The sequence below is a fragment of the Limulus polyphemus genome, unplaced genomic scaffold (genome assembly GCF_000517525.1).
Source record: "Limulus polyphemus unplaced genomic scaffold, Limulus_polyphemus-2.1.2 Scaffold242, whole genome shotgun sequence".
Classification (NCBI taxonomy): Eukaryota; Metazoa; Arthropoda; class Merostomata; order Xiphosura; family Limulidae; genus Limulus; species Limulus polyphemus.
In genome coordinates, this window is record NW_013665852.1 from 16,369 (window position 1) to 42,921 (window position 26,553).

Below are 26,553 nucleotides of genomic sequence, written 5' to 3' on the forward strand. Positions count from 1 at the left end.
ACTCGATACAGCTGTATGAAACATCATTATTTATGCTAACTGCTTAAGCTAATATCATGTGATGCTAAACCCTCTTTAGTTAGGAGAATTTCATAAAACTTAGCAAATTTATGCTTAAAAGTTGGCAGGGAATAATGAATAATAACTGTCCATCTGTATGATTCTTATGAAAACTTGAGCTACAAACTGCTAATCTAGTTTGCTTGGCCTAACCAATACTTATGTATCTACATGTGCTTTCACCCTGTAGTTTTGCTGCTCTAAATCAGCTGTCTTTAATCCGATTGAAAAAATGATGGTATAAATATCATTCATACAATGTTATATACAATGTATTAATATTACTCATCCTCCACACAGTAGTGCTGCTTAGATCATTTAAACAGGGTTGAACAGCTGAATCACACAATGATCGTATATGGATCATTCATACAGTGGTATCATATACATCATCAGCAGAATATGTTATGTAGATCATTCAGTGATGTTATACACATCATCACAGAATGTTATGTACATCATTTACAGAGTGATGTTATAGATGTCATTTACAAAATGTTATGTAGATCACTCACAGAATGATGTTTTACACATTATTTACAGAACTTTATGTATATCATTTGAAGAGTGATGTCACATTACTTACAGAACTTTATGTAGATTTGTTTGTTTGTAATTAAGCACAAAGCTACACAATGGGCTATCTGTGCTCTGCCCACCACGGGTATCGAAAACCGGATTCTAGTGCTGTAAGTCCGCAGACATACTGCTGTGCCACTGGGGGGGCCTTTCACAGAATGATGTTTTACTCATTACTTACAGAACATTATGTAGATCATTCACAGAATGATGTTATACATGTTTAAAGAATGTTATACAGAACACTCACAGAATGATGTTTTACACATTACTTACAGAATTTTATGTAGATCATTCACAGGATGATGTTACACATTACTTACAGAATTTTATGTAGATCACTCACAGAATGATGTTTTACACATTACTTACAGAATTTTATGTACATCATTCACAGAATGATGTTACTCATTACTTACAGAACATTATGTAGATCATTCACAGAATGATGTTATACATGTATAAAGAATGTTATACAGATCACTCACAGAATGATGTTTTACACATTACTTACAGAATTTTATGTAGATCATTCACAGAATGATGTTACATATTACTTACAGAACTTTATGTAGATCATTCACAGAATGATGTTATACATGTTTGAAGAATGTTATACAGATCATTCACAGAATGATGTTACACATTACTTACAGAACTTTATGTAGATCATTCACTGAATAATGTTGTTATACATGTTTAAAGAATGTTATGTAGATCACTCACAGAATGATGTTTTATGCATTATTTACAGAATGTTATACATATCATTCACAGAGTGATGTACAATACTTAGATAAATGTTATGTATATGATTCACAGAGTGATGTTACACTACTTAGACAATGTTATATATATCATTCACAGAGTGATGTTATACATATTTACAGAATGTTATGTGGATCATTTATAGTGATTGTATTTGGCTCAGTCACATAAGTAATTTTTCACAATGTATGGATAGCTAACTTACAGAAGCTGCTGATGGAGCTTGCACTGTATGTTTTGGCATTTTATCTAGGATGTTTGGCTTCTTCATAACCTTAAATTCCTGCTTTTTGGTAGGGATGAAGCCCTCTTTAAGGGATATCTATGTGAAAACATTTCAATTGTCGATCAACTAATAAGTAAAGAATAAATCAGACATAAAATATGGTTTAAAATGAAGGGATCTTGTATTTCAACCAGTCTTTGGAACAAACCCCTAGCTCTGTCACGAATTTATCATTTGAAAAATTATTAAAAAGAACTTCATACTAAATATCAGTATAAACCAAAATGCCTCATACAATTTATGCATGAATAAATATTTAAAAATAAATAAAACTTACATTATTATAAAACAAAATACAAAAGCTACAAGTTTCAATTAGGTAGTCAAAACTTGCAGACTATGTAGTTTTGTTTTTAATATTGCATGTCTTATTTATTTTTGATATATATTCATGCTTGTAACAATGCAGATATATGGATTTTTAATTTAACATTAATTTTAATAGGTTAAAATAAGTTTTGGAATAAACGTTAACTACAACTAATATGGTCACTCCTTCATTAACTAAAACTTTTCAAAACTTACAGGGCATTTTATAATAAGGAAATTACATTTCCAGAGGCTAATCAAAAATGTTTAGATGTTAAGTTTAACCCAACTCTTTTATGTTAATTATTTCATGTTAGATTAACAGTTTAAATATTGTCATACAGTACAGTCACTTCTATCAAACAAAGAGAACAGCATTCTTTAAAAATTCAGAAATTTCTAAACTCCTGTTTGTTTCTCAAATTTCTCTTTTTTTTCTTTCAATAAATTTGTACAAAAATTAGCTTCAACTTCAAAATCTTGAATGCTTCTTTGCAACATACTGATACAACTATTGACCTTACATTCATCTTATTATTATTGTTGTTATATATTTGAACAGGTAAATTTCATTTTAGATACTTCAAAATATCTATGATACAAGTTTCAAATACTTTCAGATTGAGTTCTGTGGGTTTAAAATATAACCAACATGATATATAAAATCATAGCTAATAACACATAAAATAGTAAATTTTACTATATAACATTCATTCACTTCAACACTATAAGACAACTAATCTTATTCTTTCAATTTGTCCTTGTCTAGGGTAACTGGCGAGAGGTGGAATTCCCCATAATCGGTATAACTCAGTGACTGGTAGTACAAAGAATGATAGATTGGGCTTCACATTTAGTTTTTTAGCATTTCTCTGACATTCCTTTTTCTTCTTTACAACTTAGGAACATGATGAAAGCATTTTATCTATTACACACCTTCTAAAAATATTACATGTATATTGATAACAATGTTTTGATGAACTAAGAAATAGGTTTTCCTTATCTATAAATCACATTGGCCTTTATAACCTAAACATTCAGCTACATATTCATTCAACTTTACCCAAAAATGACAAGTTTTAAATAATTTATTTCTAACAGACATGATTACCAACCAAAATTGGTTCTGCATCCTTCCCATCAGCCCACTCCTCAGATGAAATAGCAGGAACATCTGCAAGTGTATTAGGATACAGATCATCTTGATACTGGTCAGACTGGAAAAAAAAAATTTTTGGTGACCATAATGAATGTGTTAATGTAGAAGTTCTAATTTTCCTATACTGAAAATGTATTTTCAAAAGATACTTAACTATTCACATTCAGTGCTGCCCTCTATATGCAAACTTTTCTTTATGCATGCCACAAGCCTTCTGCTCTCCCTTACTGGAATTGAAATATTCCAAAATGTCTGTCATGCAAATCATCATCATGTGTCACTACTCCACCAATAGGAGCATGATATGCTCATGTGATGCATGCGACTCCCTCTATACTCCTATACCAAACTATCACTTTGAAATTTGTCAGAAGACATAAACACTGGAAGAAAGTGGGAAGTGTGAGAAGGGGTAAGTACCTATCGGAAATACATTTTTAGTATAGGAAAATTATAAATTCCGAAACAGTACTTACCTCCTCTCACAAAATTAGCTAGAATAACACATTGAATAGGTCGAGGGACCGGAGTGAGGTTGTGATAGAAGTACCCACCCCCAAAAAAAAAAAAAACCAAGCCGAAGGATTCCCCCTGGAAATGAGAGTTAGATCCGAATATCAGATGAGGGGAACTGCACCACTTCTGAACCAGGTATACTCTTTGCCCCTCTGTGAAATGTGGAGAAGATAAGGGCAGAAAGGGAGAGGAGCACATCTAAGTGGGAGAATACTGTGTCAGGATCATGATCCTAACAATATAAAATAAATATAACTTCATCCCATGAATAAGTGGGTAAAACAATGGATATGCCCTCAGGTGTAGAGTGGTTAGGGCACAATGGACTGTACTCAGTAAGTCGACTACATTCAAAACTCATGTAGCTTGGAACCGACATCCACGTGAGGGAAGGATGAGGATCATACCATCTTCACCTCAAACCAAAGAGACCAGGGGGATTGAAAATCATGCCGTCTCCCAGGTATGACACAAGTATTAGTACTGAGCTATTGATCTGGGGATCTGACATCCAGCATCAAAAGGATGTCTATTGCATGCAATGAACTCCCCCAACCAGGAAACTTACCAGAACCATACAAAAGGCAATAACATCTCCATATTAAGATAGGACAAGGGAGAGCCAAAGAATAGAACTGTAACAATCCCATGTACCAATTCTGTGACCCACAACACAGAAGACAATCAAGGAAGGAAGATAAGGCAACCCAAAAGGTGTGAGGACTTATGTTGATTGGTTCCAACATCTGAGCAGGGAAAGGATGAGGGCTCCCAATCGAAGAGGTGAACTGCATTTTGACGTATCACTCCTTTATAATTATATATTGCAAAGAGGAGGACAGAACACTACCGCCCTGCTCTGCACTGGATGGTTATAGCCTAGCGGCTTGGAACTGGAAAGTGGTAAGGACTCCCAAACTCCACTAGAAGAAAGAAGGGTAAAAAGGCAGTGAAGAATCCATAGGAACATCATCACCTGAGACAGTATAATTGGTGACCAAGAAACCCTATTTTGAAAAGCAGACCATAACAAGCTATTCACTACAGGCATGGTAGGGATGGGCAGCTATTCCCTTCTGCTTTACCCATGCAGTCCATGGGTGGTACGGTCCAGGACATGCATGTTTATGAAGCAAAATATCTTAAGGTTACTCATCTACAGCAATCTTATGGAACACTCCATCTCAACAGTGAGCATTGAGAAGCCATGGAATATAAAGCATGAGTCAACATGGCTGTACAGTGCAGATGTATTTCAAGTTAAAGAATACCTAGCCAGGCACCACTCGCCAAAGAGTGGGATCCATACAATGAGGAATGAAGAAAAAAAGGCCTCTGAAAACAAAAGAAAGTATGAATAGAAACTTACCAAACAGAGTTGCACCAAAGTCTGAAGAATGTCCACAGGTGGAAGACAATAACCTGATGAATAAGAAACCACGATATAATGTAGATAATGGGAGATATTAGGTGTGGTTCACATGCCTGATTGTAGAATTTCCTCCAATGGACGACAAAGATTAGAAGCAAAGGAAAAGATGAGGTGTCTGATAAGAAGACACTCAGAACAAATTCCAGGAGAAAAGAAGAAGGCAAGAAGGAATAAGTCAATTGGATCAAAAGTCAGACCCAACTAGTAAGGGTTGAAGGTGAAAGATCACAAAGGAAAGAAGACTACCAGGGGATAGGCAATATTAGAATGAAGAGCCCTGACTGGACACAGAAGCCTACATGGAGCCACTGAGGTATTTGGGAGGAAGGAACAATCTGGATAAAGAAAAAAATAGGTAGGGTGATAAAGTGCATGTGAAACGTCAATGGCAAACAAATCTGACTGTCAATGTCCACAGGCTAAAACGAGAAGGAAATATGTTTTAAGGGAAAGGTGAAACATGAAACACAAGGAAATTAGTGAGGGAATAGAGTACCACATTAACATCTCAATCAGGAAGGGTAGGTTGCATGGGGGAGTGACAAAACCTGAAGGAATACAGTAGCATGGTAAGGACAGGTGAAGTAAAAACTCCACAGTATCGGGAAAAACAAAAGGTATGGGATAAAGCCACCTCATAACCCAAGATGAGGAAACCGAGGACCCCAGTCAAAAAGCCAAGTGAGAAATTCCACCACCTGAGCCACAGTAGGCTGGTCAGTGGGAAATCAAGTTGTAGACCAACTGTGGAACACCTTCCATTGAAGAAGGACGTATGGAACCAGCTAAAAGGAAAGCAACTCAACAGGAGAAACTGGATCTCCTTGCCAAAGACTGGATAAAAGCCAGTACTGAAGATGTAGGGTATGAAGAGCAGGATGTAGGACCAGTGACCGAGGTTGAGAAAGAAGGTAGGGAGGTGAGAGAATAGGTACAGAGAGTAGCAGGTGCTGTAATCATGGAAACCATGGCTGAGCTGGCCAATAAGGAACAATTAGAAGGATCTGACAAGGAGTGGTGTGGATGAAAGAGATCACCTGATGAAGTAATAGGATAGGAGGATACATATAAAGATATTTGTGGGACCAATCTTGGTTGAAGGCATCGACTGCTAGAGCCTGATGATGAGGAACTGGCAACCAAAAGAGAGGTAACTTGTGATTGAGGCTCGTAGCAAATGCATCCATGTTTGGAGAACCCCACTGAGTGCAAAGCTCCTGGAAACAAAGGGATCTAAGGACTATTCTGTCGGATATATCCCATTGGGGCTGGAAAGACGATCCGCAATAAGATTGAAAGCACCTGGCATACAACACACAATGAGATGAATGTGTTGCATGTGGGCCCAGTATAAGAGATCCAACATCCAAAAACTTAAATCTCTCAACTGGGTGCTGCCTTGGTGATCGATATGTGCCACCATTGTAGAATTGTTGGAATGAACCATCACCAGACAATGTTAGGCAAGAAGAAAGAATTGATTTAATGCCCAACATATAGCTAGAAGTTTAAGAATGTTGATATGCAAAGCACTTTTGTCCATAGACCAACAGCCCGAAGCTTCCTGATGGTTGACCCATGCACCCCAGATTTGCAGGGATGTAGATCCGGATACGGGGGAGAAAGTGGCATGCCTGCTGAAATATGTGCCTTGTTCAACCACCAAAGCAGATCGTCTCACAGGGTAAGAGGAAGGGTAATGGGAGTAGAAAGAGGATCCCATACAAGGTTCCATTGATTGTGAAGTGCCCAGTGAAGGTATCTCACATGTGCAAGACCGAGAGGGACCAGTGATGTCATTGAAAACTACATTCCCAAACACCATAGAACCTCACTAGCAGTAAGTAAGTAAGAACTGAGAGGGCATGGCAGACTAACAGTTCCATAGAATAAAGTCTTAAAGGAGAAGGCTGGGCCCAACTGATACAAGTGTCGAAAAAGACCTCCAAATGGATGAGATAATCAGTAGGTCTGAGGAAGAACTTCTCCAGTTTTATTAACTAGCCCACTCATGCAGCCATTAAAAGGAACTGCGGAGAATGGATGGCCGACTCCAGTTCGAAATGAACCAGAAGAAGCCAGTCATTCATGTAATAGTGAAAAATCAACCCAAGAGCATGAAGATGTCGAGCAAGCACTCAGAATACCCAACAGAAAACATAAGGGGCTGAAGCAAACCCAAATGGTGGTGCTCGAAATTGATAAACCATCCCGAGATGGACAAACAGAAGATAAGGATGAGACCGAGGTGATATAGGTATATGGATATAAGCATTGTTGACATCCATCTTGGTCATCCATAAACCTGGAGAAAATACCCACTTCAGAATGAGAAAAACTCATGGTAAACCAGGGCAGATGAATGAAGTGGTTGAGGTGAGATAAACCTATGACCGGCTTCCAGTCCCTGGTTTTCTTGGGAACAACAAAAAGTTGGAAATAAAAACCTGTTGAAGGATGGAGAACAGGTTTGATGGCCTGCTGAGATAGCAATTCCTGAACTGCTTCCAACAGATGCTGACTGATTTCGGCATCCTGAAGAGGAGGGAAGAAAATGGGGAAAGGAGATAGGGAAGTTGGGGAAAGAAAGGAGATCACGAATCCTTCTGATAAAACCTGAAGAAGCCATTGATCCTCAATGAAGGAACACCAGTGATGAAGAAAATCGGCAAGCCAAGCTCTCACTGGACTAAAACCCGCGGTACTGTTGGCGACGTGAGGTGCATCGTAAAAAAAATATGACAAGAAGAAGAGACAGGTAAAGGTTTAGAAGGGGAAGGACAGGTAATGGTAATAGGTGGCATATGAGGCTCTGACAGAGACAAACGTGCAACAATATTGGTAAGGGTAGATTGTTGTTGGACTAATGCCACCCATGGCTTTAGTGTTTCTGGGATTATGTCAAAACATATCGCTGCAGAAATGAAGCCATACGTAAATCCTGAAAATATGTCAATGGTAAATGGTTCCTAGCCAAAATTGTATCATGACCTAGAAGGTACCAACAACAGAGAAACCATGTATGCAAATCCAGAGCCAAAGACAATAAATGAGCTAGTGTGGAGGAAAAAAGGGAAAGGGTATCACCAGAAAACCTCTCAGGATTTCTGCAGATAGCCTCAGAGAGAAGGTGTAGAGAAGAAAGATACTATAAAAGAGTTTGTAAGGGTAAGATGCAGGTGAGAATACTGAGCATAGGTCAGACTGACAGGTGATTCGGGAGCCACCCCCTCAAACAGGCGATATAGAACCTAACAACTGTTGGTCCAGAAAAAAAAAAGTCAGCACAATGATATGAAAGCACCAACTGATCTGAAGCCCAAGGGGGGTGAGGAATGCTAATCCCATTGGTTAATTGTAAGGCAAATTGATTAGCATGAACACGAATATCAGGGGAGTGGGAAGACTGGTCATGTAACAAGGAAGGACATGGCTCATAACAAATAGGAGAAAGGGATAAAACGTCACATACCTGAGAAACAAAATATAAAAAGAACAAGTTAGGCCTAACTGATTCCTCAGGCAGGGGATGGGAAGGTACGGCAAAATAAGAAGGCTCTGCCTGTTCAGGAGGAACCGGGACAAAGTCTGGGGACAAAGGCCCATGTAACATTCAATCTCCCAGCAAATAAACGTGGACAAATCTACTGTCAGGTTGCCCGCACCTGAAGCCTAAGAAAGAATGCTAGTCACTGGTGTGAATTCCGAAGTGGTAATATGAACTTTGGAATTCATTGTTAAGAAGCATCCACCAAATTTGAGCAGTGAAAAAGAATAATGCAACTGGAACTAACTGATAAAAATTTAAAGTAAAGAAACTGTCTGAATGAAAACTAAATGAATTAAAAAAAAACACTTTGTGAGGAAAGTGAATCTTTAAACAAACAAAACACACGTCTGAATACAAGCTCTGCCAAACAAGAAGTGATAGTTTGGTAGAGGAGTATAAAGGGAGTCACATGCATCATGTGAGCATGTCATGCTACTATTGGTGGAGAAGTGATGCATGATGATGATTTGCATGAGACACATGTTGGAATCTTTCGATTCCAATAAGGAGGGGGGGGGGGCAGAAGGCCTGTGGAATGTGTAAAGGGAAAATTTGCATATAGAGGGCAGCACTGAACAAGAATAGTTAATTTTGTGAGAGGATATAAGTACCATATCGGAAAAGGCTTTTACAGCTTCTGGACATTAGAAATGTCACAGTTCCAACATAATGAACATTTGAAAAATATTAAATAAAATGAGTTGGATTACTTAAGATTTAGATAAAAGGAGACATTTTAAATATATCAAAACATAATTAAAATTTTGCATCAATACTCTTTAAAAGTGACCAAAACTATAATTGATAACCTAAGGCATACCTTTCTTGGAACAGTAAATGATAGGATTTCACAAAAACCACTAGAGTGCAATCGAAAGAACCTACAGCAAAGAACAATTGTTTTAACACTCAATTCTACAATAACATAAATTCAAACTCAAGTATAGAAAAGTGTTTTAGTTCACACAATTCTGTCAGGCCATTATAAGTTTCACACCACTTCTGATGTAATGTCCTATTTGAACTGCCAGTATAGTTAGAAATACTGAAGACCCATAACAATCTCAAACTGAAGATTGGTTAGATGATGACCTCCAAAATTTGGTCAAGTTAAATATATATATATATATATCTATTAAACTTTTTAGCAGTTGTTCTGGGTTGTCATAGGTTAGTTATTATAAAATTGTGTATGAAAATAACATCCATGAAAACTAAATATAAGTTTGTTTCAAACAAGTCTGATTAATTACCACTAAGAGCATTACTAATAAGAAAGCTTAAGCATAAATGGTCTATGTTACAAACAAATCTGATTTTTACCACTAGGAGCACCACTAATAAGAAAGCTTAAGCATAAATGATCTATGGTTATTGATGCTTAAGCTTTCATATTAGTGGTACTACAAGTGGTAAAAGTCAGATTTGTTTTGTGACACAGATTATTGATATTTAAACTTTCTTGTTAGTGGTGGCCCTAGTGTTAAAAATCAGATTTGTTTGTGACACAGATTATTGATATTTAAACTTTCTTGTTAGTGGTGGCCCTAGTGTTAAAAATCAGATTTGTTTGTAACTACGTTACAAACAGATTAGATTTTTAACTGCTAGTGATACCACTAATAAAAAAGCTTAACCATTAACAATGGATTAAAAAATTATTCTGTTTAATACCTCAGTAGGTTTTCAATTTTGAACTAAGTTTCTGAAAATATATAATTCTGTACTGTTTAATAAACTTTTCAAATTTTCATTTTAGGATAATTGTAAAAATTTTATTTATTCCTCAATCGTAACTGAAGGCAAGTACTCCATCAATGTGTAAAATCTTGTATTCAACAAATAATAGTATTTTCCATTTTAATTCATTGAAACTCCTATGACTTGCAGAAGAAAAGAAATATGACAATAGGTAAATCTCTGGCTTGAGCATTCTATATAATATCACACACATGAAATATGATAAATTTGGCAGTATTGATCTTGTTTGAATCCAATTTTCTCTAAACAGTTACATAAAAGTTTCATGTCCAAAATGTTATACTTTAAACTATTGTCCTAATTTTTTCCAACACCAGTAGTCAGAATTTTATTACAAGCCATTCAAATAACTGTCAGAAATATCTTATACCTTGATATTTCACAATGCTTGATATCACAGCCTCGTTTTGGCATCATTCCCATACCACGTTGGGGGACCGTGGACTGGTATGTGTTAATATAATGAACAAATGGAGGCTCATCTGTTATTTCAAAGTATCGTATGTTGCTGTCTCCCTGTAGGGAAATGTTTGTAAATAGAGATATGAATATAAAAAACAATCATCTTTAACAAATTTCTTATGCCAGAAGTGAGAAAGGCATACATTTCAATGGGCAACAATTAAACTGAATATTTTAAAAAGCAACTGTAACATTGATTACTGACTGAATCTCAGCTTTTAACAGTCCTTTAAGATTCAGTGGGAAGTGAAGAGCAATTCTGACTGCAAGCTTTTAAAAAATATATATATGAAACCACTTCTTAAGTTTATCTTGCCAAACAGTCTATACAAGATACAGTTTGAATCTTTATCTTAACATGTAACTGATACACAAGACACTTCTGTTTAAATCATCACAGAGAAGATACATCAGATACTCTTACCTTTGCACACAGGTACAATAAGTTTACATCTGGATCATAGAACGGAATCAACACACCATTACTGATGTCCAACACCTCCAACGTGAAGGGTGAATCCAAAGCCACCTGCAAAACTACCAATACTCTTTTATCTGTTCTGAATTATTATTTTTACTTTATAGCATTTTGTAAAACTAACTGCTAGCTCTCATTAATAATATTCCTACTTTGCAAACCCCAAAAAAACATACAAGTTATGTCAAAACATAATAAAGGTTTATAGTATTTTGATGACAAGTTTTTTGTTTCTAAAATATACTTATAAACTAATGTATATAAAATTGCAGTAACTAAAAGGCAAACATTTTAATAACGTTATTATTATCCTCCATGTTAGATTTCTTTGGATTTGCTAAACAATGTACTGAGCTATTCATAAATGTAATCTTAACACTCTACAATTGAATAAAAGACAAAATGAGAAAAAAAACAATAATCAAATCTTGTCATTGCTCCCCTCTCCCATTAAAAGTTATTTAAATAGATGATCTAAACTAAATTTTCCCAGTTAAACAATCATTTGTTAATAGCTTCAACAACAAAAGCTCCCAAATTTAAAAATTTTGAAAAATCGTTTACAATTACATGTTGAATCCTTCATGTCTTCATTATGGTTCAGAAACTACTAGGCTCACTATCAACCAATTTCAAAATCACTTTGGGCATTCAGTTATTCTCTAACATACCAGCAGGTGATCTTTATAATATAACATGGTTTCTGGTCTAATAATCCCAGACAAACTTTTAATTTACTCTTAAGTACACTTTGCTTTTAAGCTAAAAGAAGTAATAAAATACTCTTGCCTCGCTACGTAGTGCATACTGTCGTTCACTCATTCTAGAAAATCCTGTGGTAAGTATCAAACCATTCTTGAGATAAACTGCACGTTGAGGTTTAGCTCCTTCATGGCCCATGGCTTCCTGAAACAAGTTGTGTAGTTAGAAAAGAAAATTCACTGACTCAATACAAGTTATTGTTAACATATTCATGTACAGTACAAGTGTTCATTAACACCTTTGTGTACAGTAAGAGTGTTCATTAACACCTTTGTGTACAATACGAGTGTTCATTAACACCTTTGTGTATAGTACGAATGTTCATTAACACCTTTGTGTATAGTACGAGTTATCATTAACAACTTCGTATATAGTCCAAAATGTCATTAACATCTTGATGTATTGGCTATAAAATTATTTTAAACATTTACTTGATTTTAAAAGTTTCAAACATTTGCTAACTTGTAAAATACCATAATATAGATAATAGGGGTTCTAATTGCTAATAAAATATTATGTATGTACTTTTTTATGTAGTCTATTTCAACGGTTTTCTTAAACTTAACTTTAACATTTACATTAGTTGAGTGCTAGGATGTGTTATGGAGGGAAAAGTATTTTTAATTTACACTTTACTAGTACAGAGTAAATGCACTGCTTTAGTTTGAAAGTTTAAGTTCATTTTCAAGGGATAACAAGTGTTCACTATGGCCCATCTGGACTAACCCATTTTCTATTACCACACTATTCCAATAATATATATACAAACCTGTGTGTTATATTCAACCCTCTTTTCGGATACTCATTCAACCTCTTTTTCATGTTGCATCCTCTACTACACTTGAAAGTAAACTATTCCATACAATGACCACCCTATTAGAAAGTTAAAATTTTCCTAAACTGAAAATGTATTTCCAATATATACTTCCTCTCACAAAATAGCTTTTCTTGATTAGTACTGCTCTCTTTCGGTTCAAATTTTCTATGCTCACCTCTAGCCTTCCACCTCTCGATTCTGCATATCCACATGTAAATGATTATGCAGCAGCTCTCCACCAATAGGAGCATGACACAACCCCTATCAAAACCAGCACCCTCTCCACAGTTGCACTCATTACTCACTTTGAGATTGGTTAGAAGACCTACACCACATATCATCAGAAGTGAGGAGGCTGGGTAGGAAATGTGAGAGGAGGTAATTATCTATAGGAAATATATTTTCAGTTTAGGAAAATATTAACTTACGATATGACATCTTACCTCTTCTCACAAAATAGCTAGGATCCCACATTGAACTGGTGGAAGGCTGGTAAAAAAATTATTCCCCCTTAGTAAGCACCCAACGAGAGACCATGAGAGGCCAACAGACTGAGAATGAAATGTTCCATATCCCATAAACAAAGGAGAGAAGGCTGGGCCCAACTGATGAGAAAATTGAAAAACACACCCAGATGAATAAGATATTGTGTGGGTGTGAGAAAAAACTTCAACACCTTGATGAGCCAACCAACTCTGGTAGCCTCTTGAAGAAGAAACTAAGTATGAACAACAGATTCAACCTGAGAGGAAGCCAAAAGTAGCCAATTGTACATGTAATGGCGGAAACTGAGGCCTCAAGCAGCCAAGCAAATGACCTGACTACTCGGCAGAAGGAATAAAGAACCAAAGCTAGGCCAAATGGTAGAGCCCAAAACTGATCAACACACCCCTGATAAAACAGATAAAATGCCAGGACGCCTGAGAGATGAGAATGTGTATATGGGCATCCGACACATTGACCTTCATCATTTTCAACCCAGGAGTGAAAACCCACCAAAGGGTTAAGTAAGACTCTATCGTGAATTTGGGTATGACCCAGAAACAGTTCAGGGATGATAAATCTCTAACTGGTTGCCAATCTCCCATCTTTTTGAGTACAATGAACAGACAGGAATAAAAACCCCTGGCTGAGAAGGTTCCCCAAGTTCTATGGCCTCTTTCCTAAGTAAGTCCTGAATTGCCTCCTGTAGATGCTGGCAAGAAACAGGAACCCTTGGTGGGAGGAAGGTAACAGGATGAGGATACAACAGGGAAGGGTAATAGAAGTGAAGAGCTAGATCCTCTGAAAGAACCTGTAGGACCCATGAATCTGTTGTAAATGGTGTCCACATATAGTAAAATTGTAAAAACTTAATGCCAGCTCTGTAGTGGAGTCACCGATGCTGTAATCATTTGAAATGCCTTCAAATAACAATTCGACTGCAAATGGACGAAGAATGAGAAGCCAGTAAAGAGTTGTATTAGGGGGGAAGGGGCATAACACAGAAACAGTAGGAAGAGGTTGGGATAAACAGGAAATAAACAAGGATAATGAATTATGCAGACAAGCAGAACCAACTCAGGCCTCTAGTGAGTTGGGAAAACCCCAAACACCTCTTCACATACAAAAAGGTACAATGCACAACTTGCGCAGGGAAGTAGTGGGTAAACCTACTTGAGAAAGAATGGCATCCTGACCCAGAAGATCCCAACAGCATATCAACCACGTCTGAAAAGCCAGGGCCAAAGATGAAAGCCATGCCATTGCAAAGAAGACTGCAAACATTAACTGAAAACCCTTCAGAAGACAAATGAATTGCCTGAGTTAACAAGTGCATAGTCAAAAATGCATACAGAATTATGGACAACATCAGTCTGATACCGGAAAATTGAGGCTGTGAGAAATTCACCAATGCATTAGGGTTCAAACCCCACAATGTAATGAGAGATTCCAAATATTGGGAATCCAGATAAGGGAAGGAAGTTCTATGAAATGCATAAGCATAATCTTCAGATGTACAAGACAGACGAGGCATACTAACCCCTGACCAAAGTTGATCCCCAAAATGGTGAGCATGAACCTCAACATCAGGTGAAGAAGGGAACACTAAATATTGGCCCATAGATTCTTCACCTAGGGCAGGTTGAGAATCATACGAAACAGGATAAAGCAAACAAAATAGCACAAACCTGATTAATTAATTCCACAAAATGTGAAGGAGGTCTAGGTAAATCCCCCAATATCACTCAGGACTGGGAAGTATATTTGGGAGGATAGGTTATTCAAATTCTAATCCACCCTGTCAGTCACCCCAGGAACAAGCATGACAGGATATTCCTCCTGTGGTGGTGAAGGTTACATGAACGTGGATATTTCTCATCAAATAATTGCCGTCACATCCTCGGCTGATAATTGAGTATTCAACATGGTAGTAGTAGTTGGGAAAACCGCAGCAGCAGTAACAGCTGCGGTAGCTGTAACAACCTGAAACTGCAGGTGTCTAGTGACAATTCCAAACTTGAAGCAAAAAAAAAATATGAAAAAAGTAAGAAAAGTTGGAAAAAGCAACCTTTCACAATTCAAAAATGCTAAAATTTAAATAAATAGTAAAGAAAAATGAAGCCTGTAATATAAAGGAAAACATCAACATACTTGCGAGCAAAAACAAGCATGTCCATACAGTACTACTGCCAACCGAGAAGTGATTAATGAATGGAAATGTGGAGAGGGAGCTGGTTACAATAGGAGTTGTGTCATGCTCCTATTGGTGGAGAGCTGCTGCATAATTATTTACATGTGGATATGCAGAAGCAGAATATGGAAGGCTAGTGGCGAGCATTGAAAATTTGTGCCAATAGAGAGCAGTACTAATTGAGAAAAGCTATTTTGTGAGCAGAGATGAGCTATTGCATTGGAAACTAATACTGTCTTAACTGTCCTGTCTGAGAATATACTGATCATGTATGAACGAGGCTTCTAACATTATATGTTCACTGAATTATTTTTGCTTAAGATAATTAACTTCTGTATAAACTACCTGTTCGATTTCCCCCGTGCGAGGATCATAAACCCTGATTTTCTTGTCTTTACACGTAGTGACAATACGACCTCCATCCCAGCTCCAGCAACAATCGTAAATAACATCAGGGTGATTGATCTGAAACAGGATTTCCCCGGTGCCAACATTCCAGATATATATTTTGCAGTCACCACCTATCATCCAAAACAGCTTTACTAGTTAAATGATATACTAACTGTAAGTACAATATTAAATATGACTATTATTAATTACCATTTAGTAGTTAGGCTATATTTAAAACAGCTACTTTTGAATGATTTTATTTCTAGAAATAGCAGTGCTACTGACAGTTTGATAACAATAATTACAACAATACAAATAAACAATACTAGTAATAAGTTGTTATGGTTCTCCATTATACAGTTTAAGAGCCATGATTTATAACTACAACAGTTCTGCCAACAAACAACACTAGCAATTAATAGTCATAGTTCTCCATTGTACAAAGAAACAAGAGAAACAGTGAAAACTGCTCTTGTCATAACTTCATGATAACTCCATGCACTCTTTCTTTAACTACTCTACAGCTATAACAGACAAATACTCTATATATGCACATTTTACGATGTGTGGTAATACAAATGTTTTGTTGCTCATTAAACATTTATACTTAATTCCATTAGAAAAAATAATTACTAGTGTGATTAATATGTTCTAGGTACTACAAACAAAAGTTTAGTTTGCTGCTAATACTTCAAACAGATGAAGATAACAAACAAACTCATGCTTCCTCAGCTCAATATTATTAAATTATTAGATTATAACAATGCTCTCACAAGATACAACAATGACTACTTATCTTGCCACTAGGATAGCATACATCTGTGAAAAATTAAGTGTTACATATCTTATACGTATTGGACATTGGGTGTGAGCCATAATTATGTACCAATGTTTTATGCTACCCTAGTAGGCAGAACAGTGAAAATCTTCTTAATTTCTTTTCAGTTGTGTTAAACTGAGTAGTGTTAACAAAGAGAGAGAGAGAGAGAAAGAGACAAAGATATAAGTTATTTGTTCACTCACTAGTCTACTTAAATGGGTGAAACTCATGTAGAGCATTGACATAATACACTGTGATATAGTGACTGGATACATAATTATGGCTTACACTATACATGTAGAAAGATGCATAAAACTCTCAATAATTTACTATTTTCACTGTGTACACACATGAGTAGTGAAAATGTCAAGATTTCATTATAGCTCACCTGCACTCAACAATATATTATTAGCAGACAGGTGCCATTGTATTAGGCCAACCTTCTTCTGGTGGCCTACTAACTCAACAACAGGGTCAATTAAGGGTCGGACAAGACCTCCATCAGGGATGTGCCAAACTCGGACGAGAGTATCATCAGAGGCACTTGCTATGACATTGTCGTTATGAGGACACCAAGCAATGTCCATGACAGGCCCCTTGTGCCCAGCCACTTGTGGGTAGCTGACATCGATTCTTCCAGTCTATAACAAGAAGCACTCAAGAGCATGATTTAAAAATGTTAAAACCTTTTTAATTATTAAATGTTTGGTTATATGTATTTAAACCAAAGCTGCATTTTAAGCTTACAACCTGAAATATTAAATATATATCATGTTCATATATTATAGAATAAATTAGAGTTTAACGTTGCTAGGTCTTTTTTAAAGTTTCAGTATCAAAGGGATTTCAATGGAAAATATCCTTGGAATTTAAAATTAGCTAATAGTTCACTAAAAAATAGACAAGACCTCATTTAAATCTGTATATATGTTTTAAGTTAATTTTAAAGCTTTGTATTAATCAAATGTTTCATCTATGCAGTTATGAAATATGGTTTATAACAAAGTTTATTAAAAACTTTTAGACTATCAGAACAAACTCACAATTTAGTATTTTGAAAACAAAACAGAAAAGTGGAATTGTCAACAGTGATTTAAGAAAGAACAAAAAATTGCAACCATATTAACCAGAAATATTATGTTTATTTACTAAAACCTATTCTCTGACATAATGTATGTAATTTAACTTGTTCTGTGAACCAAAATTTTATTAATAACAACCCCTGGTATATATATGTATACACTATCTAGGTTCAGAGTTCTCTATTACCTACAATATAATTTTTTTTACTTTCAACCCATGTAAAAACAAATCAAAGACAAAAATTCTAAATATACCTGCTTTAGTCTAAAGAGTTGACACAAGGTATCTTTGGTCAAAGTCTCATCTATATAGGTTGACGTAATGAAGAAAGACAGGCTAAAAACTCTAATTCTAGAAAATATTTTGACCTTTTATCCCTGTAAAATTACAATAATGGCATGAATTCCAAATCTGTGGCAAGGAATCTTGTATGAAGTTTCATTTGGAATGAACAAATTATATAGAAATAGCAGGTCCAATCCCATAATTTGTAATTTCTTTCACCTTTGATACCTGTAAAAACCAACAAAAGCACAAATCCCAAACCTGTCTATGGGGACTGTGGCAATGTATCTCATGCAAAATCTTATCTAGTTATTTATAATATAAAGGAATGGCAAATCATAACATTGCAAATGTTATAATTTCCCTATACTGAAAATGTATTTCCGATAAGTACTTACCTCCTCTCACATAATTAGCTATTCTTGATAAGTGGTGCCCTCTATATGGAAAAAAAATTATGCATGCCATGAACCTTTTGCCTCCCCTCCATTAGAAATGACTCCTTATAATATATCTCCTGCAAATCACCATGCGATGACACTCCACCAATGAGAGTACCATAAACTCTCCTTAAGCATGTGACTCTCTCTATTCAATTTTACCAAATTATCAAATGGAGTTTTGGCAAAAAATGGAAGCACCAGTTTTCAGTAAGGAGAAAGGGCGGGAAGTGTGAGAGAAGGTAGGTACCTATCGGAAATACATTTTCAGTATAGGAAAATTCTAACCTCCTGATACGGAACATTACATAATTAGCTAGAATCCCACACTGAATAGGTGGAGGGAACAATGCAATGGAAAAAAAGAAGCATCCTTCAAAAGGGTCTGAAGGACACGCCTTGAGACTAGAGAGTCAGATTCAAAGATCTGATGTGGGAGCCTGCACTACTTCTGAACCAGGTATATTCTTTGCCTATCTGAGAAAAGTGTCATATATATATATATATATATATATTGTGTGGGCAGAAAACAGAGGAGCACATCCAACTGGTGTGGAAGAAAACAGTGGAAGTGCCCCAGGTGTAGAGTGGTTAGGACATGACAGACCCTACTCGGCAAGTCAACTACTTCCAAAACCCATGCTGCAGGGAACCAACATCCACATGAGGGTAGGGTGAGGATCATACTGCTTTCACCTCAAGTTCGAGGGACCAGAGGGGATCTCACCCTGACTCCAGAACAGGGCATGTTAAGAACAGAAAATCACATATTAATCCGGGAACCCAACATCTGGAATCAAAAAGATGTCTACCATAGAGAAATCAACTCCCTCAACATTGAAAATGACTGAAATCAACCCAGGTGCAATAACATCCTCAGAATAAGATACACTGAGGGAGAGCAGAAGGGGAAGAACTGTAACAATCCCAAGTACCGCCACCATAAACCATAACAAAGATTGAGTATGGTTGGGGGAGGAAGATAGACATCTATAACATGTGTGTGAGGATTCATGTTGATTGGTTCTACTCTAAATCAAAAACCCAGCCAATGTGAACCAACATCCACGTGGGGGTAGGATCAGGGATCCCAATCAAGGGTGAACTGCAATTTGACGTCTCATTCCTTTGGTTTACATATGTTTTATAGCAGAGGATATCAGGTCATCTACACCAGCAGAACACCACCACCCTATGTGTGTGTGGTGGGGGGGTGAAACATTGTCAGGACGCATAGATATAATTCTTCTTTCACCAATTGTCAAAATAAAAGGCTTTTACTCACACTTCTTAATAGTATATAACAGCAGAAATAAGTAGGCCTATATATGCACAACTGTAGTAGTAAAAAAAATAGTGTAGAGATTATGATTACATTATATAACCATGTCAGGTGATTTTGATAAATGGGTACAAAGAGGATCTCATCTTGGGTTCAAAAAGACAGTGAGCCACGAGAAGGTGATTGGGCAGTCTGTCTCAGCCCACTTCTCACAGGAAGAGGCCTACATGTATATGCAGGCATGATGTCGGAAAATGCCATGGATTACAACAAAGTGGTTTAATTAAACAATATGAGCTTACTGAAGAAGGTTTTCATCAGAAGTTCAGAGGAATCAAACTCAACACTAAAGAAACTGTATTTCAATTTGAAACATGTCTCCGGCAATATTTCACCAGATGGACTGCCATGGCCATGTGTAAAAATACTTTTGAGGGACTGGCAGACCTATTAATACATGAACAGTTCATAACCACGTGTTCAACTGCCATGTCACTGTTCCTAAAGGGGAGAGCACCAAAAGATGTAAACAAGATGATCAAGCTGGCAGAACAGTATATGGAAGCCCATGGAGGTAGTATAACTGGCAATTCCAAGAATGTCCAGTTAACTTTGAAACCAGTAATGGATGACCAAATGCAGGATTTTACCAAAGGTGACAGGAGGTTAATAGACAGAAGGAATAAGAGATGTTATATTTGTTATAAAATGGGGCACATTGCAAAAGAGTGCAAGTCCATTACCAGCAAACAACAGCAGAAACCTCAACTTAAAGCAGCTGAAACCATTTACAAAGACAGTGCTGGTAAGAAAAAAGTGACTGGCATTATGGATACTGCAGCCAGAAGAAAGAGAATCAAGACTACTTGTCAAATTCAATACAAGAAAGCGTGATTGATCAGTGCACAATTAATGGTCGGCTCAAACTGCCAAACAAATCAACAGTTCCAATAATGATGGGAGCTTTTGACAAATATCATGAGGTGCCAACAACAGCAGAAACCTCAACATAAAGCAGCTGGAGCCATTTACAAAGACAGTGCTGGTAAGAAACAAGAAAAAAGTGACTGCCATTATGAATACTGCTGCCAAAAGAAAGAGAATCAAGACTACTTGTCAAATTCAATACAAAAAAGCATGACTAATGGTCGGCTCAAATTGGCAAACAAATAAACAGTGCCAATAGTGATGGAAGCTCGTGACAAATATAAAGAGGTGCCAACAAATAATAATATGCAATAGTGCAGCAGTAAGAACCAGTCTAGTATCTGAAGATCAGATGACAGATGAGGTATGCCTGTGTGTACTAACTGATGGGACAGTGAGGGATCTTGAGGCTATGTGTATCAAGGAACCAATACACGACTTGGTGATAGGAAACATACCAGGTAGTAGAAACCTTGAGGAACTAGACAGAAAGAAGATTGATGAAGCATCTGCTGTCACCACCAAAGCTCATGAAAAGAAGAGCAAACAAGACATCAAGCCCCTGCAAGTGTCAAAAGACAAATACTGAATTTAGGTTTGCAGGAACTGAAGGAAGCACAGAAGAAAGATCCTTCACTGCAGAAACTTTGGAACAAGCCCAGGAGAGAGTCGAGCACAAAACAAAGGGTAAAGATACTTATAGAAGAGGACTGGATGGAAGTTCTATACCGAATCTATCAAGGCAGTTATACTGGAGAAGTTAAATAGATCATAGTACCAACAGAATACCGGACTCAAGTGATGAAGTTGGCTCATGAATCAATTGTGGGAGGACACCTAGGAACAAATAAAATGGCAGACGGAATCACCAGTAACTTCCATTGACCAGGAGTCATCAGAGACGCGAGTAGATTCTGCAGGTCATGTGACATCTGCCAAAGGACAATACATAGAGGGAAGGTAGCCAAAGTGCCATTGGGGTAGATCCCTCTCATAGAAGAGTCATTCAGCAAAGTAGCTGTGGACTTGATCAGGCCACTAACGCCTGTGTATGACAAGGGCAACCAGTATGTTCTGACATTAGTCAACTATGCGACACGTTATCTGAAAGCAATAGCACTGGCGAAGATAGAGACATATATAGAATAAGTCCTCCTGGAAATATTTTGCAGAGTAGGCTTTCCGAGAGAAATCTTGAGTGATAGAGGGACCCAGTTTACTTCAGAACTGATGCAAGAAGTTTGCAGACTCATCAGTACTCTGCAACTCTTTACAACCACATGCAATCCAAAATGTAATGGACTTTGCAAGAGAGTCAATGGAGTTTTAAAAAAGTATGCTAAAGAAGATGTGCCAAGAGAGACCACATGACTGGGACAAGTCCTTGCATGCAGTATTACTCACTTATTGAGAAGTCCCACAAGCAAGTACAGGATTTTTACCCTTCGAGTTACTGTATGGAAGAATAGTACGAGGTCTGATTCAAATATTGAAAGAACTATGGACGGGAGAAGAAGAGTCAGAAGTAAGAAACACATACCAGTATGTTAGACTTCAGACACCTACTTGAGGAAACCTGTCAATTTGCTCGACAGAGATTGTATGCAACTCAAGGTAGTCAGAAACATTTTTATGACAAGAAGGCCAAGGATCGACATTTTAAAGTTGGACAAAAGGTCTTAGTTCTACTGCCCACAAACCACAACCAACTCACCCTGGAATGGAAAGGACCTTTTGAAGTACAGGAAGTACTCAACAGAATGGACTAAAAGGTGAATGTGAATGGGAAGACCAAGATCTACCATGCCAATATATTGAAGAAGTATTTTGGGAGAGAAGAAGAGCTAACGGGTGCAGTGATTGATGTAGAAATGGATCTTGCAGGTGTGGCCATAATAGATGCAGAACCAGAAGACAGTGACTTTGTGACTAAGCCTAAGGACACTGTGTAGAGATGAGATGTACAAGGACGTGAACATGAGTGTTAAACTGACTGGTAGGAAGAGGGAAGAGGAACAAACTCTACTGTGTTAGCATATAGATTAGGAAATACAGATCTCGGACAACACAAGGTCAAGATGAAGATGAGGGATCCTGTTAAGGAGAAGCCCTACTGGAGACCCTATGTTAGAGAGACAGATAAAGGAACTGCAAATGCTGAAGCAGACTTTGTATATGAACTAAGAACAGACTTTGTATATAGTATAAAAAAATGTGTACATATTTTATCTTGAAGAGGGGTTTAAAGTCTGACATCCAGTAAATGTTAAAATTAGTCCATCGGAATCTTTGGTTTTTCATTTTTACGACATTAATGTATTAAGGTTCTGTAGAACTCACAAGCACGTAATCTGATGTGAAGATTAGTTTTCTTTCGCAGTTTTATTATTGTAAAAAATAACACAGGAATGAATCCTGTAATCAGATGTTATATCTTCCAATGCTACATAGCGTGAAAAGTAAGAGAACTTCTAACTTAAATAATGGCGACAACTTCCGTTTTATAGCTAGTCTGGGTCCTGTAGCATATGGAATACTATAAAACACATCTCAGCTTTCCACATTGTTGTCACGTGACTAAACAAGTCTAACTGCAGGTAAGGCAGTGTAATAAAACTACTAGTTATCACCCTCTAAAAAGCCACCAGATGGAGTCTACCTACTAACTGAATGATGTGTGCATAGACTCGTGTAAGGCATTATTGCTTATGGACAACACGAAGTAAATCAAGATATGGTTCTGTAGATTGTTGGAGATTTTTGACAAATTGTTCTTTTACAAACAAGAGTGGAAAAGGCTTGAATAACCCGGGATATGAATGCTTTAGTTTGATGATAAATTCCTCAAGCCATAACGAAAAATTAATTAGGCATCTCTAGTTATTAGATAGGAAAACTGAAGACGTGTTTCTTTCTTTCTTTTGTTTTTCTAGTTGTTTTCAGTGTTCAAAGAGACTAACAGTTAGCCCTAATTCAATAAACGCCAAAACCGATAAGATACGTCAGTAGTTTAATTACAAAGACTGACCTCCAAAGCTTCATTAAACATAACAAATATTTTTACTGTCTTCTTTTTGAAATTTGCTTCACTTTCAAACTTTTCTGTCATTTATGTTATTTCAAGACTTTATATTTAAAATAACTTAAATTTCTTCTTATTCAAGTATTTAATTTTATAGCTTACTTTTGCAATATTTATTCTTTATTGTGATCTTTCTTGTCCCAGAGGTATGATAGATTTACACAGTATCAGTTTCTGATGGCCTCACTTGTGTGATACCTGTTTCTTATGGCCTTATCTGTTTAATAACTTCTAATGATATTTGTTTCTGGTGGCTTATCTGTCTAGTACCCTATATGATACCTGTTTCTGAGGGCTTTATCTGTCTAGTACCCTTGCATGATACCTGTTTCTGATGGCTTTATCTGTCTAGTACCCTTGCATGATACCTGTTTCTCTTGCCTTTATCTGTCTAGTAAATTCTAATTATATCTGTTTCTGATGACATTATCTGTCTGTTTATCTTGAATGATATCTGTTTCTGATGGCTTTACCTGTCTAGTACCCTTTCATGATATCTGTTTCTTATGGCCTTATCTGTCTAGTAACTTTTAATGATATCTGTATCTGATGGCTTTAGCTGTCTATTAACGTTGAATGATATATGTTTCTTATGGCCTTATCTGTCTAGTAACTTCAAATGATATTTGTTTCTGATGGCTTTATCTGTCTAATAATTTCTAGTGATATCTGTTTCTGATGGCTTTATCTGTCTTGTACCCTTGCATGATATCTGTTTCTTATGGCCATATCTGTCTAGTAACTTCTAATGATATATGTTTCTGATGGCATTATCTGTCTAGTACCCTTGCATGATATTTGTTTCTCATGACCTTATCTGCATAGTAACTTCTAAAGATATCTATTTCTGATAGCATGATCTGTCTAGTACCCTTTATGATACTTGTTTCTGATGACTTTATTTATCTATTAACCTTGAATGATACTTGTTTCTGATAGCTTTATTTGTCTATTAACCTTGAATGATATATGTTTCTGATGGCTTTACCTGTCTAGTAATCTTGCATTATATCTGTTTCTGATAATCTTACATGATGATAACAGATATCTGATAATACTATATTATACAAGAAATGCTGGTGTTATATTTTTGGTAAAGTTACTGAAATCAGAGGTTTCAATTAATATCTTACTCATCCTACATGTCTGATTACCTATTACGATCTCACATAAAATCTGATTTCTTATAATCTCATATGTGACACAAGACAACACCGATTATAGACATTAGATATGTTACAGGTTTCTTAATCTCATTATTACTAGATATCTGATATATTTACATTTTTCCTGTTGTCTAATACCCGTACAAAACAAAATATTATAAATATTGCTCTCGGTGGATATTTGAAAATTATTTTATAGTGTAAGATGAAACCTAAACTATGATTTATATTGTTAGGGTATTTCTTTAAACAAAATTTTAAAGATAAAAAGCAATGAAACGGATTCATATTTGTTGACTTCAAAACCTTTTTTTATTCTTTTTCCGAATACCGACAAAAATTTTAGTTTATTTTATTTTTTATATAATACACTTGTGTTGGACAGATATAACATTTTCATATAGATAGTTTAGTTTTAGTTTTTATATTATTGGAGAACAAAGGTGTAGTAACCATGGTCTACTCTTTGTAACTGAAACTATGAGATGTAATTGAAATTTAAAGTAGATCAGAATTTTGTTTGTAATGACAATTTAGGAGAACACATCTCAGTGCTTTTAATAGTTTTGTAGCTATAAAAACATGTTTTTTTTTAATAACCTGACTAGAAAGTTAGTACTTCATCTAATGATACACGGTGCATGCTGTTTTGAAGCTCATTAAAATGCCGAACTGGTCGATTGGAAGTCAGATCAACAAAGAGCGAACTTAGCTCATTATCAGTCATAGTGGTTATGGGATAATCTCTCTTTCTCTCTCTTTTTTTTTGGAAACAATTATCAAATAAATTAATTTTTAACTTACTCGTATTGATTCTAAAATATATTATTTTTTGTCATAATCTTTATTTACATAGAATAAATCATTGTAAGGAAAAAAGAACATTGAAGAATTTTTATGGTTTTTTTATATTTGCTATTTCCTTATAATTGAAAGGCGACTAACGGTGGGACAGTGGTATGTCTTCGGACTTACCACGCTAAAATCCGTGGTGGACATAACGAATAGTCCAACGTGGCTTTGCTCTTAAGATAAACAAACTAACGACCATCTTTTCGGGAACATGATCAATAAAATTAATTTTCACGCGCATGTGGAACAAATTTTTATGATTAAGTCTTCACCGTAGTGGTATCATTATTATGATTTAGAAAAATCCAAAGCTACATTGTTTTTTTTTTCTATTAGATAATCACGCACAGGATTAAACATTTGAAATACTATGTCCTCTTTGAGGGTTTTCTAAAGTTGGATTTCATATTACGAGATTGTAATGGTGTGTTTATGCGAAAGATAATACCTCCAAATTTCATAGTTAGTTTTTAGTTTATTGTATCAGTATTGGATTACTTCAGTAAATCCGCGATATCAGTCCCTTTACGTTGCCCCGCATGGCCAGGTGGTTAGGGCGCTCGACTCGCAATCTGAGGGTCGTGGGTTCGAATCCCCATCACACTAAACATGC

General features: G+C 36.2%; 1 protein-coding gene across 1 annotated transcript in view; it reads right to left on the bottom strand.

The window, feature by feature from the left end:
- LOC106478698 (coronin-6-like) overlaps positions 1–26,553 on the bottom strand; it is a 51,903-nt gene that overhangs the window by 12,316 nt on the left and 13,034 nt on the right. Inside the window, exons 3-10 of the mRNA XM_013939261.2 lie at positions 17,212–17,464; positions 15,959–16,134; positions 12,150–12,266; positions 11,307–11,411; positions 10,791–10,936; positions 9,480–9,540; positions 3,118–3,219; positions 1,613–1,729 (exon numbers count right to left, since the gene is read on the bottom strand). Coding sequence (XP_013794715.1) covers positions 1,613–1,729; positions 3,118–3,219; positions 9,480–9,540; positions 10,791–10,936; positions 11,307–11,411; positions 12,150–12,266; positions 15,959–16,134; positions 17,212–17,464 — 1,077 coding nt within the window. The remainder of the gene's footprint in view (positions 1–1,612; positions 1,730–3,117; positions 3,220–9,479; positions 9,541–10,790; positions 10,937–11,306; positions 11,412–12,149; positions 12,267–15,958; positions 16,135–17,211; positions 17,465–26,553) is intronic.